General features: G+C 33.4%; 1 protein-coding gene across 8 annotated transcripts in view; it reads right to left on the bottom strand.

Annotated features, from left to right (window-relative positions):
- The window catches only part of LOC102528082 (sodium channel protein type 2 subunit alpha), a 272,534-nt gene that overhangs the window by 20,744 nt on the left and 233,757 nt on the right, over nucleotides 1-18,033 (bottom strand). For all 8 annotated transcript variants that reach the window (XR_012072636.1, XR_012072635.1, XR_012072639.1 and 5 more), the window contains 4 exons: nucleotides 15,977-16,456; nucleotides 6,207-6,327; nucleotides 2,776-2,930; nucleotides 1,009-1,182 (listed from right to left, as the gene is read on the bottom strand). Coding sequence is in view for 3 of the 8 variants with exons in the window: in XM_072961091.1 (XP_072817192.1) it covers nucleotides 1,009-1,182; nucleotides 2,776-2,930; nucleotides 6,207-6,327; nucleotides 15,977-16,456 (930 nt within the window). In the remaining 5 variants the exon portion in view is untranslated. The remainder of the gene's footprint in view (nucleotides 1-1,008; nucleotides 1,183-2,775; nucleotides 2,931-6,206; nucleotides 6,328-15,976; nucleotides 16,457-18,033) is intronic.

The raw sequence follows: 18,033 nt of genomic DNA, 5'->3' as shown, positions 1-18,033 counted from the left end.
CCATGAAAGGGTTCATTTGTTTCTTTTACTGGCATCATATGTCCATTTTATATATCAAAATATGCCCTTAATTGCCAAGGAATTATTATGATCAACAGAATATTATCTTTAAAGTGCACTATTTAACACATTGTCCTTTCCTGAAAATTCCAGCACCTTCCTCCTCTATTAGCTCTGAACATCATCTTGTCCCCTCCCCACAGGTTTCCTATCCCTTGTTCCCTCTGACTTGTGTCGTCCTTTCTAGACAAAAGGCCTTTAGTTCTCTTCTATTCACTCAAAATGGACTATTAATTTAAAAGACATTTAAGAAGTCAATCTCCAAAACTAAATAAAAATGATTTTTAAAATTTTGTTTAGTTAAGATCTTATATCCATAAAAAAGATGAGATCTTCTTCAAAATTCTTCATCAGAATTCAGGGAGTAACTTCATATCCACATTTTTTAAACTCTCATATTCTGGTACTGCATCTTACTTCATTTCAACACCAATGTAGTTTCATAAAATTGGTCCATAGCCAATCTGTTTCTACCATTATACAAATCAAAAAGTGTCTCTTGCTGTTTGGACTTTCAAATTTCTTTATAATTAGTAATTTATCTGTGGAACAAACACTTTGCAACAGGCTCTGGCAATGACAAAGATGCTAACATCAAAGATGCCTGTGAAGAATTTAAATACAGTTATTGTGTGAAATGTGAGAGTGAAAAAAGCAAAACTTCTACATTAATATATTATTTTGTAGAAGTTGGGGTTTTAAATATTAATTTAAACCAAATCAATAAACATAATAAGTTGCATCTGACTGTTTCATCTATGAAAGCAGATGCATTTAAATTGGCAAAAAATGTTTTGAGGCATCTTATTGGGAAGATGGGAACCATCATGTATATTTGGGCCCATGCTGTATTTACCGAGGGCCTTCTATGTGCCAGGTACCATTGCTAGGACTAGCATGTACCATCACATGCCAACAGAATGAAACAAGAATGTGCAGAATACTCACATCAACAATCAGGAAATCTAGCCAGCACCAGGCATTGGTAAAATACACTTGAAAGCCATATGCAACCCACTTGAGAAGCATTTCCAGGATGAATATGTAAGTGAAAACTTTGTCAGCATATTCTAACATGGTCTTAATGGTTTTTCGCTGTTCAATATATATATCTTCAAAGGCCTGTAAGTGAAAAAACTCCATTGAATTTCACTGTCATAACTATCACTAATTATTATCTTATCAGAAAAAAAAACATGCTACAAGCCTCTTCTCAGGGGCCTAAGGCTTCATGCTTTCTAGAGCTGCAGTTTGCTTTGTAGCTATCTATATGCAAATGACTACTGACTAGGCATTTCAGTCAACCAATCGGTTCAAATAATTTTTCAATTTTGATATCAGGGTACCCCAAAAGAGCTTAAAATTTTTGAAATATTGCCAGCTGCTTCTCTACAGCAGGAGGCAGAAAGTCATCTGCAAGCAGATCTGTTTTGTTCAGTGCAGAGTTGCTGGACTGTACCCCTTCAGTAATGCAGATGTAAGGAGCCCCCTTAGCCCAGGGAAGGGGAATGGGTTATAATCTCTCACTTTCTCATCTATCTCTCGCTCAGTCTGGGTGTGTATGTGGTTATATGTCTGGAAGCTCCCTTTGCCACCATTTTGCAGAGCTCTTTGGAAAGGGACGGGGAACTCATCTGCAAGAGCCCCTGGGCTTCTGGAATGAAAGGAACATTTATGTAATTCTGTCCCCTTACAGGAAAAGCTATCAGGGTAACCTAGCGGTCTGGATCTAGGAGAAAGAAGAAATTTTGGGGGCAGGGGGATGGGGAGAAAAGGGAGATTTGGACTTGTGACCAGGGCTCAACACAAGGGTGTAAATGCGTTGCAGCTCAGTGTATAGCTGAAGCTGGAAGCTCCTCAGAAGCCAGTCTTTGTGCCAGAATGTCAGTGTACTTTGGTTAGCTTGAACTAGGTGTAATTGAGAACCATGAGCTGCTATAGCAAGGGCACTAGTCACTGACAAGAAATCACAATTCCTTCTCCACTTGGCATTAAAACACAGAGCTGACCCTCTTTGCTCTAAGCACATGACAGGATGCAGGATCCTTAAGTCAAATCAGAGGTGGGCTTCAAGGCCTCCAGATATAACGCCATTATCCTCCTTCTGAAATTAACTCACCAAACACCGGTGATTAATTGAAAAAATAAATAAATAAAAGAAATGCCACCATGTATGTATTACCAAATGGAAAATGAGTCACACTATTTTCATATACTAATCAATATTAGACCAAATCGACCATTCTGTTGATGGAAATCAGACATAAAATAAGTTGTAATTCTTTCACTTTGCCACTAGTCAGTAATTTAGCCTACTATTTGCCATTCAATGTGGTTGGCACTAGTGAATCAGCACGAACAACACAGGTGAGTTTTATGCGGCAATGGAGCTTATGTTCATTTAGCTGATAATCACATATCATGTCTACATACTCAATTCTTAGCAGAAACTGGCTCTGATGACTAAAAGTTAGAAAGATCCTTCTTTAACTATTACAAAAAAATCATACTGATCTAATTTGATTCAACCTGAGGTCAATTTCAGAAAAATAAAAATTTCTACTTACTGAGCCTCTCACAATTGTGCTAAAAATATTATAAAATGTCTCTCCTCTTCACAAACACTTTATGGTAAAAGCATGTAATAGGAGATTCACTGAGGGAAGAGGTAAAGGGTTTCAGGTAAAAGTAAAAGAGCAGATCATCATCACCTACCAGTGCCCCACTGCTGAGCAGAATCATGAAGACAATGAAGGTTTCGAACCAGTTATGCTCCACTATCTTATAGCAAGTTTTTCTCACGTTCCACCAGAGTTTCCCTTTGCCTTCTTCTATGCTTATCTGACAACATTTAAACTTCCGCACACAGTCTAAAATATGTCAAAGTAAATGAAGAAAAAATTATTCTTTAATTATGTACATTTGTGTTGGTGGGAGATTCATCTACATTGTTACCGGATACATTATAAATAAATTTATTTTTTAAGATGGCTTCTACTTGTAGAAATAGAAATTATCTATACATTTTTAAATCATTCTTTCAACAACTGATTTTTAGTGTTTATGGGACTATTATAATGGATTACTTTACATTATAAAAATGGTATAAAAAAGTACTGTGAGAGTTCACCAGTAGAGATTAATTTCTAATACTTAGCTTTACAGAGGAAATGGATTTGGGGCTAGACTTTGAAGGATGTATAAAAATCAGGTCTAGTATATGGAGCTGTAAAGAAGTGAAGAAACAATGATATAAGTAAAACTTGGTGATGGAAAAGTCCGCAAATTGTATGAAGCAGAGAATTGGGATTCAAGACTATAAAAGATACTCAGAGCCAATCTGAAACAGACCTGAATGATTCAGTTAGAGAACTTGGATTTTATGCGCTGTCTAATGGGGAAAACATTGAAGGATTTATTTGGGAGTTATAAAGAGGATTTATCTGATAAGAATATTTATTTAGAATGATCTATGCCTTACAAGGTATTGGATGGATAGAAGAGAGAATATGGAAAAAGAGGCAAGGGTCTATGAGATTCAGTCAACTCCACATTAAAGAAAGTGAAAGCAAGGGTAATGCTGGTGACAGTGGTCAGCAATCAAAAGATACTGCTGAGTTGACAGGACCTGGCAGCACATAGAATATGGTGGCATGGGGGTGTGAGAGACAGGGTAGTCATGACATAGGGTTTTAACCATGAGAGAGTTCTTGTTCAGTGAACAGAAAAATGGAAACCTCATCTTGAAGGAGTATAATATTTTAATGCATAGATATTTATCAGATGCTACTTTATAATGTCAGCCAGATCATATCTTTTGTTTCATGAAAATTTAACTAAGTCCTCTTAAATATTATTAGTTTCTCAACTAAGAAATAAATAGCAATATATTTGTTGTTTCTTTGAGGGCAAGATGTTTTTCACATTTCTGTCTCCCAAAGGATCAAGAAGAATTACATGCCCTGAAAATATTTGTGACAATGAGTTAAATGGAACTGAATTTAGGGTTTTTTTCCTCCTAAAGAGGATATGAGATGGAAAAACACTGTTTAATAGAAAAAGACCAATGTTAACGGGAAGAATAAATGTCAAATTTGGGATAGTGATTCACTTCTGAGAGGGAAGGAAGGGAATGGGATAAGAAAAGTGTACAAAAGGGGCCAAATCTCCATCTATTTTATACTTAAATAAAAACTCTGAAACAAATATGACAAAAATATTCAAATTGTTAAAGTTGGTTGGTGGGTGTCTATGTATTATTTATCATTATTTTCTATAATGGTATGATGGTGATACTTCATACTTAAATTTTTTTTAAACTTCACAAAAGACAGTATTACCATAAATATTATCATGCATATTCCGTGACCCTAAAAATAAGGTAACTGTCTGGGAAAGAGTAATGACTAATACTACAGAAATTATTTTTGTGATATACCACTTGAATGTTTTGTGAAGTCATTTTTTCATAATCAAATAACTTCACTGAAATGTGTACAGAATTTTGAAGGAAATAGCAAAAAAAAAAGGCTTCTCTCATAACATGCTGTCAAATAGCTCTTCCTCTGAAACAATTTAAAAATTGACAATTGATATATAAATATTTGTTTTCACTAATGCATTTAAGTCCAAAGTCAATAGGTGTATGCAACATAATCATCAGTAAAAGCCTTGAATCTACTGACATCAATTGTGATTGCTAACATTTGTATAATCACATATTTTTAAGATTAGCTTAAATTAAGTTAAAACAGCTTGTGAGGGAGGGCATAGCCCAGTTGTAGAGTGCGTGCTTAGCATGCACAAGATACTGGGTTCAATCCCTAGTATCTCCATTAATAAATAAACAAACCTAATACTCTGCCTCACCTGCCCAAACATTTTAAAAAAAGAAAAAAAAACAGCTTTAATGTTCTTAAATGAAGTTCTTTTAGAATTAGTTGTAATTAAATAGCATCACTAGGAACAATTTAAGGCAGTCATTATTATTAAAACAAACTTTTCTCAAAGCAATTACTATACAGTGCTGAATTTGGAGTTAAGACATCGTATGAATTATTAAATAGCTGTTTACTAAAAAATAAGTTAAGAATGAAGTGATTCCTATGATTTTAGAGAAACACCTCTGTACCTACAAAAATATTTCCTTTAAGAAATATAAGGAATTTCATACTCTGTGCTATTGCACTAATTTTTAATGCTTCTTTGTATGTAGTGCCTTCCCACACTGCATCTAGACTGGCGGCTTTGCTCTGGTGAACAAAACAGGAGCAAGCCCGATACAAGTGGAGGACTGACAAGTCCTTGCGTTTAGGCTTCCTCTCTTGCTCCTTTGCCTTCGCCACAAGACAAACACAGGCCAGAGTGTGGAGGATGATTCAAGCTGTGTCAGGCAACTGTCTCATCTAAGGCCTCAGCCGTATGACAAGTCCTAACCAAGATCAGCAGAACTGTCTAGCCAGCCATGGGCTTGTGAGCAAAAATATGTGTTTTTTGTTATATGATAAGAAGTTTTGGGTGTTTTGATATACAACATTGTTGTTCAAGAGATAACTGATCCATACCACAAATAACATAATTTAAGCTTTCTTCAGAAGCTCCTCTTGATATTACTCCAATTGCATGGTGCCCTGTATTATATAACTCAGTATATTTTGGTATTCCATTATCTATCATCTAGTATCATTCAGAACTAATAAAAAATATTTGACCTTGACAGATACAGCTAATTGTATCTGGACAGTTTTAGATGTACATTAATCAGTTCGTACCCATTATGACCTGACAAAATAGTAAACAATAAATTATGCCTTTGATTTAAACTTTTTTTCTTTTATTTTTTAAAGCTAAAGAGAGATATGTATGATTTGGCTTTCTCTCTTATCAAAGACTCTAGAAGGCCACCAAAAAACCCAGATAGCTAGCAGCATTTCTTAGAGTTGAACAGGAGCCACAAAAATAAGAATATCTGATTACATAAATTAAACCTTACCTTTTCAAAAATCATCTTTGTTTTGATATAGAAAAAGCAACAAACAGGTAAACAAACAGCCATTGGACAGATACAGACGATTAGAGCTGGGGAGGGAGAGAACAGACAGCTAGGACAGAGCAGTCTGATGAGCACACACACATTGTTTCCTCACCTTCCGTAAAACAGGCTTCAGGTTCCAGAGATTCTTCAGGCTCAACTTCAGGTTGTTCTCCCTCAGCGGGAGCTCCTATATCAACTGTGCTGCCTTCAGATGAACTAGTTGCATTTAACTTCTGAAAATCAATTCCACAGAAAAGCTTTTAAGATATTTTCTTTAATCTATAATATAAAAATTCCAAAGGCGTGCCCTTAAGTCTTCTGTATGCATTTCCTTGATCTGTAATTTAAGAATATCTTAAACATAATGCCAGTCCGCTTTAGTAGAGGTGGGGGGTCACAAGATTAGATACAGTACCACAGCATTTTTTTCCTTTAAAAATGTGGTGCTAACAACTTAATTTTCGACTGAGCTCCTGTATAGAGAGAGATTCCGAAATAAAAATCATGCAGAGAGCTTATGTAAGCTGCCAGAGTTATATGGTGGTCTGGGATCTTGCTTTTGTAGATTAGTTTGCAAATGGTGTAGTTTGCTTTACTCTAAAATTGTGACCCAACCAACGAAAGCTGCACAAGTGTATTTTCATGTCAAATGCAGAAAAGATTTGATCAAATGCACATAAACAGCAACAGTCTAAATTTATCCACTTTTCATTGACATGAAAACATCTACCACTGGTTGTTATTAAATATATTCTATAGTTTTCTAATTCTGAAAAGAGCAGCACATTGTTAGCTTTATAGCAAGAGCTGATATTTTGCATTCTCTTTGGCCAATGCACTCCTGTGTTTCATTGTGCATTTGGAAACTACTTGTTACTCTGGCACTCTTACCTTTCCGGTTAATATAGACAGAAATGAATCTTTGGTTGTTGTTTTCCATTAGGTTAAATCAAATACCACCAAAAGAAAAATATAATAGAAAGAAGTTGTTTTACATCTTGAAATGCAACAAACTTTAGCCAGGTCAGGTTGTTCATGGGATGAGCATAAACGAAGGAATCCAGTCTTTAACCTGGTCTTAAAATGCTGCAGAACAGACACAGGGCCAGGTATGAGTGCCACATGGAATCAGAGTAGTTTGGGCCACAGCATTCTCGGACCTATTACAATGTTATTACCATCAGTGCATAACATTTGGAAATGGCTGAGCTGACAAGAGCTACTTTATAAAAGGGATGAGGTAAGCACATGATAAAATGCACACTGAAGTATGTTGAACCTACTATAAAATGGATGTTGTAGTCAGTACTGGAAACATTTTACTTATATCTGGGCTAAGGATTAATAGATTTCCCTAGGAAGAGGGTTACTTTATTTTCTGAAAATAATTTTCTTTATATAAAATATTTCCTTTGCATTGTGGTGCTGATAAAATAAAAACATTTATATATGGTATGGATAAAACTGAAAATGCTTTTGTATGTATAATTTAACAATACCAAAGACAGAAGCATAAATATCATATATGTCTCCTCCATTAAAATTAGTTTCAGACTAGTTTCAGGATTATTTTAAAACTCAACCAAACTACGTGAAGCAAGGATTACAAATTAAACAGTGCTTGAAGGTTGTTGACTTCTTTTTCTACTCACCAAGTATATCAATACTAGACAGATACTTGATGATACTATCTCTGTTATTAAAATTTGAATATATTTTGTTTTAAGATAAAATGTTACATGACTTTTTTCTAATTTCCTATCCTTTGTCTTTCAGTTAAACTCTAAGTGTAGCTGTGTTTATAAACATGTAATTGACTAAGAAAAGACAATTTTATCCTATCAGTCCCATCCACCTGGTTCACATGAAGTTGCTACACATTAGGGACCTAAAAATACTGATCTTATCATTTACTGGATATTGAAACATGACACAGGTAATCAGAAAAAGTGAAACTTGGTCATATCTGATCTAACTACAAACAACCCACAATAAGAAATGGAAAAAATTCCTTTTAGGAAAAATGATCACACTGTAGCTACAGATTAGGGGGCGACCTGGGGTAAATGAGGATTCTTACTCAGGGGGCGCTGCATGCTTAGGCTGGCACTGGTGAATGACTGCATCAGAGCCTACGTCAGCGCTGGTGTGTTACAGGTTAGGTATTCAACAAATATTCCTTAAAAATGAATGGATTTCTTCATAACAGAATGAACGCTAGTCTTTAACAGTGATTGGGAGAAGTCACCATACAGCATATTCCAGGGAATCCTGGTTCAAATGTTCAAAAGTTTCCAGAGGCTCTCTGTAACATCAACTCTAATACCTTTCATTTATTATGCAGTGCCTTAATACTGACATGGAATTAATAGATGCCTTTTTAATTAAAGCCAAATATTTATGTATTTATAGGTCAGATTATTACTTTTTCAGAAGTGCAACATAAAAGTATTTTGTGTTTCTAGAAGTTGTATCTCACCAGACTTAATCTTTTGAAGTTAAGATCATGCTTTTGCCATCTTTGCATCCCTAGGACCTACCACTGATGTTTGTGTTTAATAGATGTTCATTGAGTAAATGAATGAGTGAATGGACTCTTATTCCACCACTAACTACTTCTAACACCTCCTATCTAAGACTTGCTTTCACATTCAAGGGAATACAAATAATTTTCATATAAGTGCAGAGAAACACAAACCCTTCAAGAGTCTAAACTGTGTAAGTAATGACTAACAACCCTTAGAATTAGAAGTGCTGTCTAAACATCAGACCGATTAATCAGACTTAAGATGAAACAATGAAATAAACTGTACTTAAACACTGGAATCAGGAAAACCAAGGCTGACTCATTTTGACAATGTTTTTCCGCATTCCACTCTATACACTTGGATCTACACACCCAGCAGTGAACGGAATCACTCTAAGGAGAGGCAATCTCATCCTTTACCATCTTCCCCCTGATGTGGAACAGCACAGGATCTACCTGTCACATGTTACTGAATACCTTTACTTGGTTTACAAATCAAGAATCTAAGGTGCATATTAATCCTCAACACCAACCAATTCAGTGCCTAGTTAGAGAAAGAAATGCTGCTTTAATCATCCTGTCAAAAATCACAGTGAGTCAGTAGCTGGACTCTAGATCTTTTGTACCCCATTTTTCTAGGATTCCCTAAACAATTTCTTTGATGATTCATAAGTAAAGTCAATCTTTATCAATTTAAAACATTTAGTACACGTGATATTTAATTAAACATTGTAGGTCAAGGCTTGGGGTACTGTTGATTCCCATGTTTCATGACCATGAACATAGTTCATTATATTCATATTCTTATATATATTAACCTAGAGTATAGCTAAATATACATTAGGATAGTTCATAAACAAAAGTTTACTTTAAACAAAAGTCCTGAGATTGTTGACAAGAAACTCTGATTTATGAAACCTTTCTTGGTAACACCAATTCAATGACTCTTAAAATCACATAGAGGCAAATGTCATAATATTATAAAACATGTTGACTAAAACAGCTAAAATGTATAAAGAGCCTATAAAAACCAAATGAATTAAATTAAGAATATAAAACTCTTCAGCTTCAGATTAGGTTATAATTATTATTAATCCTAACTACTGTGCAAATTCACTGATTAGAACTGTCAAATTTACATCATTATATGGAATTATTAGTACTTACATACTTAAAAGAAGAATTTTCAAATAAAGATTGTTTGTAAATGCTCCAATCTAGGCATTATTCACTGCAAAATGCTACATGAATAAGAGGTCAACATATTAACTAGCTAGCAGTAGAAACAATTCATTTTTTTTTTTTTAGAATCAATTCTTTATTTTCAAGTTCTACTCTTCCCTTTGGTAAAATTTAGATGTTTAGGTTCTTTTTATTATCTGTGCTTATTTATTGGAAGACAATTGGATTGAATGATATTGTTAGAATAGCCCTTCCCTAGGCAAACTTTAACAAAATATGGATGTCCTCCAATGGCAGGATAGTAAAGAGATCAAACAGGAATAGTGAATTGTTATTTGCTATGTCTAGCATTGGCAATCATTTATTTTTAGCTGAAAATATTAGCTAAACTTTTTTTTTTAGTGAAACCTTCAATATTAGGGGCTCTTACTATTGAAAATCTTCTTGATTCTTCTAAGTGCTGGGTAATTACAATCAGAGGAGTTAAGCAGAGAAGAATCATATTTTGCTTAATGACCTAATAAATATCAAGACAATATTTCACTTTGTATTTTTAGTACAATACTTGTTTTACTTTCCACATCAATGATAAACTATTATTAAACATCTACATGCCAAACTCATAGTTCTTCTTTCAGGAAGTAAAAGTATTTTTGAAAATAATTAATCACAACAGAAAAAGGGAGAGAAAACATCACTTCCTACTAAGTTTTTCATAGCCATGCTTTTTTTCTCATTATGAAGTTGATGTATTTTTTTAAAAATGTAATTAGTAAATATTGTATATAATTTGGAAAAAGTATATTCGAATCTTAGTCAATAAAAGAAATTGGGTTTTTTTAAAAAAAAGAGATAATTCAAATCTAGATTAAATCAAGTTCCACATCTAACCATTCTGCTCTCCAAGAATGGCAATCCTTTGTTCCATGTGGATCCTAATTCTAATCTGTACTTAAGGAAATCTAAGCCATTTTATGTGAGAAATCTTAATACTGAAACAATGAAAGTTATGATCATGCTTATTTTGGGATGAGCCTAAAGCCAAAGTGACACATTAATACTAGAAAAGAATTTTTCTTCTTAATAAGGAAGCAAAATCAAAACATCATTATCATTGTATTACATTATCCAGAAAATAATTTGTCTTTATAGTAGGTATATTATAAAATTCTATAATCTATACATAGCAGGGTCTTGATTTTCTTGAGATGGAAAAAATATGTTGTGTTGGCCAATCTCTCAGCAGATTACCAGTGCCCCAAAGACACACACGTTTGGCCAATTTTGTTCCTGTAGTAAGGATATTTAGAGCTTTCTTTTCCCTTAATCACTCTCTCACTGGAAAACTTTCCCTTGAGAACTATACATTCTTCAAGATAAAATCATAGATGGGTTTCCATTGAACCCACTTCACCCTTGCTTACCCAAACCTTTCTTACATATCTTTCTTTCCTTTCCTACCGCTTGTATTGGATTTCAGTATACTACTCTTTCAGGGAACAATGTTTTCTGATCAGAGACATGGTCAAGGAGATTGTAAATTGCAATAATGTGAAGGTGAGAAAAGTGAAGTTACCATTTAATTTAAATCAGTTCCTACTTAGTTTGTGTTCCACCACACATATTCTAGCTACATTTCCTAAATACTGGTAGATGATACACATGACTGTCATTTTGCTTCATATACTGCTCTACATAGGAACTTGGAAAATGATACTCAGAGAATAAGGAAACTAACCTTACCTCTTTTTAAGAAATTGGGAAAAACAAGCCATTATCCTAAGGAGTCAAGTCTCATGCTTTTCTGAAGAATACAAACTAGGGGAAAAAAATTCTCTCTAGTCCCTGTATATACGTGTATCTGTGTTTAGTTGTGAGCAATTTTACATCTTTGGTCTCATTTTATATGACAACATTCCTCCTATATACAAAGCATTATCTTTCATGAATCTAGAGTGCCAGTGACTGAATATTTTGTTCCAAAGTATTAAAAAAAAAGCTCTAAAAATGGCATGATCATTGCTCTTTTCAAAGAGCCAGATATGCTTATGTTAGGGTTGTTTTATAGTTTAATGGCAGAAGAAGAGGAAACTGCATCTATGTGACAAAGGATTTAAGTAACATTCCTTGAAAAAAATTAAATTGGGTTGAACAATTCAGTTAACATATTTTAGCACAAAAAATGTAATTTCAACATCAGGAAATGCAAGGTCCTCCAAACAGAGCCCATAGAAAGGTGTTACACTCACTGTCTTAGTTGCATGACTGGTGTGTGTGTGGGGGGGTCCCCTTCACTTAATACACATGAAAGGAGCAAGAGCTCACATTGATTCCCTTCCTATATGAGTTTGCAATGCATAATATATTTAAATAATATTCAATAAAAAGTTTCCCAGCAGGTCTGCATGAAATAAAGGAGCAATAAAAACACAAAGGACAGAGGAGCAACACGAAGAAGAAAATGGATTCCAGATCTTTTTTCAGAATAAACATACCACCTATAACACTGTTTTTCCTTTTTTTTCTTTCTTTTGGATAAAAAAGACATTTATTCCCTTTTCTTTCAGTCTCAGGAGTTACAGGGGTAAATAGCAACAAAATCTCCAAGGGAATTGTATTCTAAATGCAAAGTACTTTTGGTCAAGTGCTAAACAGAGTGATGCCATTTTCTCTGAAATGAAGCAGATAAAAATTGTACCCATGCTGCTAGCAGCCAAAATATAACATTCCAATTCATTTACATTATTATCATATTAAAACAGCCTTTAGGAAGTTTGCACATGAATATGGGATTGCTTTAATTTGCAGATTACCCTTCAGAAAATTTAATAGGATACTGAACAAAAAATTACCAACAGAGTACACTCATTGGGGCTTTATTTGTTTAAGAAAAGGGCATTGGAGAGAAAGCTTTCTGCAAGAGATTTTCAAAGAGCACCCTGTATTTCTCCTTTAGGCCCTTAGCATGTTCAAAACTCTGTAATTGTTAAATGGAAATTAAATAATCCATAAAGGCATGCACTTTGCTTTTCACTGAATATAATTTCTATAAAAAATCTATGTAAGAAAATTAGCAGCTAACTCATGTTTTAGAAAAGTTAGGGTTGCCAGACTTGCCTGACCATGCTTTATGACTCAGCGTAAGAGCAGCTGTGCATGTTTTTATTTTACTGCCAATGGATGGGCAAGGAATGTAGCTGAGTAACATGCAGGCCAGTCAAAATTCATTTAGAAACTAATTATATTTATATATGTACAACTTGCTTAGGTAACCTGGGTAAAAGTGGTGGCACGAGCCTCTGGCTGGTTAAAAAACACCAGAGCTGCATTCTCGATGGCTCCAGCTTGATTTTACCCCTGTGAGAAGTAAGAACGGTAAGCAGTGAAGGTTACCATATTGCACTAGTAAATTTCACTTCGAAAAATAATCATTCAAGCATGGCTTCAAAATTATTAAAGTTCTATAAAAAAATCAATCATTCAAAATCACAAAATATGAATTAAATTATGTATAGTCAAAATAACATGAGTTAAAACATATAATTACAACATCAATTTAAAATGATATACTCTAGAGAATCTAGAGAAAGCTATCAAATAATCATGCAAATTTGGCAAAATAGAAGAGGATTTAGTTCAAACTTTTAAACAAACTCTGGTTCCACTTGGTTAGTCTGTCCTATAAAAAGGAATTCATTTAGGAATTTGAAAAAATAAAAAGTGCTCCACTTTTTCCTTTAATTTTTCAAATCATTTAAAAAAGAGTATCAGCAAGCTTCATACCATTTCTTAATACTTTACATCTGATATTAATAGCACAATCCAATCCTACCAGTTAAGAAAATGACTAGACAAAACTAACTTGAAGACAGAACACTAAATAGATATGCCAGGTGGAAATATTTGGAATTCTTGGATAATTGTTTCAATTCTCTTTTGTTTTCTAGCGTAGAGCTACCAGGTAAGATACCAAAAGATTAAAACCTGCACATATTCCCTTCCTAGACTATTGCTCTAGTCCTTTATTAGTTTTTGAGTTTTATTTAGGAAGTTTGAAAAAGCCATAATTGAAAATTTCACCAAATAATAAATTTTAACACACGGGTAACAATATCTATGATGGGAAAGTATTGAAAGGACTCCACAGATAAAGGAATAAAATAATTTTCGACTTTCAATTGCCAGATCAGTTCTCTGCCCCAAATTCCAAAGTACTGACTTCACATATATTATTTTGGAGTACTTAAACAGAAAACGAAAAATCTTAACGTTAAGCAGAGAAACTGAGAAGAGAATTTGGATTTTTCTTACTATAAACCCTGCCTTACTTGACATTTCTCTAATGTCAAACATAATGGGTTGAGATGAGGCAAAATACATGCTCTTTTAGAGAAGACTGAGAGTTTAAAATTTCTGAAAATTAAGAAGATTGATGTCAAGTTAACCATGCCTCAAAAGATACTCAAACTCAGCTGAAAGTTTAAATTGACTGATACCTTCAACATTTGATTCTTCATAATTCCTTCTTAGTTTATATGACACCCTAAAATTAAACATGTGTAAAATAAAAATTGACTTCCCTTACTGTAAGGGAAATATTTACTATTAGGTATAATGTCAAAATAATGAGAGGGGATATATATTAAACTTTAATGGCCCAATTCTGTTTTCTAAATGCTGACTTCAGTTTCTGGCAATAAACAATAACAGAAATTAGGCCCCACTCTTTCAACATAGCCCAATCAAGTATGCTTATCTAAAATTTTATTAACTAGATCTTAAGATATTATTCAGTTTTAAATAATAATCTTATTAGTAAACATTTGAGTTCAACTAATTACAGCAATTCTTTGCCCTAGTCTATAAAGTTTTATAATTTTACCCTTGAATTTCAACTGTTATTTTGTAAAACTAGTAGCTATGGCCTTGCTATCTATATGTTCATTTTAGTACCTATATTTAAACTTTCTTTGAATTTCATGTTTAACATCTACTTCTACCTAATCACTGAATTAGCAACACCACCTATCTTACAAACAAGAATGAATGGAAATAGCATATTCTTCAGTAATTTTGTGGAATAAATATAGGAATACTGACTGAAATATCTAAGGTTCCTTTCTCATACATTTTTGCTCATAATTTTATTAACTGATCCCTACTTTTTGTGACTTTGTTACACTACTTAAATTGTATCCTTCAGTGTCTCTAACTCCCCAAATAATCTTTCTTAGGATGACAATAGAAATAGTGGCCCTTTCTGTTCCCTGTCAGTCAAAATGACAAGAATTTGTTTTTGGTTGTTATTTTTATTGGTTTATATAAGCTTTAATTGCTGGGAATTCTGTCTTCATTTTTGTGTAGTTAAACAAACATTAGGGGTTAAATTCTTCTCTTTACCCCCAACTCTGCTTATTAACCTACAAACAAACCAAAAACATATCCTGGTATTTATACTCTAGTAAATCAGAGAATTCTTTAAACTACCAAGACTCGTACTGTAGTTGGACACTTCAGAATTTTACATTCTATAATGTATCAAGGCTTTTTGTTTGTTTAGACAGCATGCACTGGGCTCAGTAGGGTTAAAAATATTTTCAGCCTGATTCCTCATGACTACATTCACTTCCTTTAAAAAATTATTTACTTAAGAAAACATGACACTATATGTAAATACCAAGCCAAGATCTCAATCATATTTTCCATGAATAAATATATCTGTGAAAACTAAATAGGATCACATTTTATAAAGTATTCCGTAAGAGCCAAGAATGTAGCAAAATGAGCATTGGAACTGCCTTCTCACCAAGTATTTTTCCTATACATAGAAAAAAAAAAAAACACCATTGTGGAAGAATTATAAGGAAGAAAGTGGATAAACTAAGGCATTTTCAAAAATTAAAAATTATTCAAAAATCCTTAAAAATTCATATTAAACTGAATATATGTATCACTAATTCAAAGTGGTGAATATTTGAAAAAATTAAGTCAACATTATCATTTGTTTAGCTATATTTTAATCTACTGTCAATTTATCTATCACTAATTTTTCCATAGATACTGTATAAATAGATATTTCCTATTTTCTTGTAGAAAGAAAATATAATTTTTAAAAGTCTGATAGTTTAAAGGATACATAATGCCAAAATATCTCCTTATGCAGAAATTCCTACCTCTTTGCTTTCCTCCATATCTGACTCGCTGCTGAATTCTTCAGTATTTAAATTTTCAAAGTCAGATTCTCCAACAGCAATTGGTACAGTCACAGTGAGGCTGGGGTTGTTTATAAATGACATGTAATCACTTTCATCCACGACATATTTTTCTACGCTGCTGCCTATGCCACTTGTGGTTCCATTTCCATCTTTGAGATAATTGAGGTCTTTGCCTATTTCTATGGTGGTATGGTTGGAAATACAGCTGTCTTTTTTGTTATTTAGGTCTTCAAGAGGTTTAATTTCATCTAAAGCTTTTTGCTTTCTAACAAAAGCTTTCTGAATAAATTCACGTATTTTTCTTTTAACATAATCGATTCCTTTCTGCATCCTTCCCACAGCAATCTGGAGGTTGTTCATTTCATTATCATCATCAGTGGCAGCAAGATTGTCAGAACTGAATGAACTCAAGAGTAAGGCCAGGAAGAGGTTCAGAACCTAAAACACAATAGAAAAACAGGTGATCAAAACATTCTGTTGCATTTTCCCAAACTGTCCTTGCACCTCATTTTTTGCTAATGGCATTCTTTATAGTTTATGATAAACTATTCTGGAAAAAAAGGTGAATGAAATAAATACCTGGCCGATATAGAATAATGCTATTAACACTATTTCCTTTGTAGTTACTGCAAAATTACTGAAAACACTATTGCATAAGATGTCTAAATTAAATTCAATTCAAAAAGAGAAACCTTAGTTATCCAGATAACTATATAGTAAAAAAGAAAAAAAAAGTTTTAGTTGGGATATTATTTTCCCCATGTAACCTGGGTTTTCCAGGACACTGATAATTTATAATTTTATTCCTGAAACCGAAAACGATTCCAATATATATATTGAAATATGATTTTATTTTCATGTGTTTGTACCAATTTTTTCACCTTAGATAACTTGCCAATTCAGAAAAAAATAAATGTCTCCTGCTAGATCAAAAGTCCCAGTTTTTGGTTCAGAAAATCATGGCCACTAGATTGATACCGTGGTTGGAAATACAATAAAGAAATAGTTTTATCTTCTTCCTTATAAGAAGGAAGAAATGATAAAATAAATATTAAATCATTGAAATAGAAAACTAAGCCATTGATTCACAAAAGTCTGAGTTGATTCTTCTCCACCTCCACTCCCCACACAGACAGAGTGCACGTAATGTAAAAAGTGGTGAAATTTGAATAAGGTCTGTAGTCTGGTTAAGAGTATTGTATCAATCTCCAAGTCCTAGTATTGCCACTGTATGATAGTTATAAGATGTTATCATTGGGTAAGTTGGCTAAGATACAAGTGATTGTGTATCAGTTTTACAGCTTGTTATAAGTCTCTAATGATTTCAAACTAAGAATATTTTAAGAAGTTGACTTTTTATGGAATTGGTAAACTTTTTTCTTGACGGCACCAAACTATAAGCAGCTGAATGCCTTTCAATCGGAGAATGGAGAACGAAATTGTAATGTTTGTTATATACTGGAGTGCTTTCAATACTTAAAATGAAAATAAAAATGGCTTACAGGCAAAAGAGAAGATGAAGTTTAAAACATTATATGAAGTCCAAAGTGGTAAGAGAAAAAAACAATGTAAACCATATGATTCTAAATTTCAAGACAGGGCAAAACTAACCAAGGGTGTCGAATAACAGAGCTGGGGTTACTTCTGGGAGTGAAGACATTGACTAGAAAGTGATTTTTTTATTTTGGAGTAGTGCAAATATACTTCTCTTGGTACAGAAGATGTAATTATCCATTCATGCATATTTGAGAATACTCATTGGACTGTATATTCAGATCTTCACTTGTGTCCATTAATTTCAATAAAAAAATCACACAGGTCTATTTATCACCAAAAAAAAAAAAATAGTTATAGACCATTAGTTAGTCTGTAATTTGGGTCTCTAAAAATGGGACCCACTGATATGAGTGAGTGAAAGATTAGTGACCATTAACCCACTGTGTAAACTCAAAAAGAGGTAATTTACTAAGGAATAGAGCACTTCCATGGGTAGAAGACAAAGTTATATAATTTTT

This window comes from Vicugna pacos, chromosome 5 (genome assembly GCF_048564905.1).
Source record: "Vicugna pacos chromosome 5, VicPac4, whole genome shotgun sequence".
Taxonomy (NCBI): Eukaryota; Metazoa; Chordata; class Mammalia; order Artiodactyla; family Camelidae; genus Vicugna; species Vicugna pacos.
This window is presented reverse-complemented; position numbering and strand designations above follow the sequence as displayed.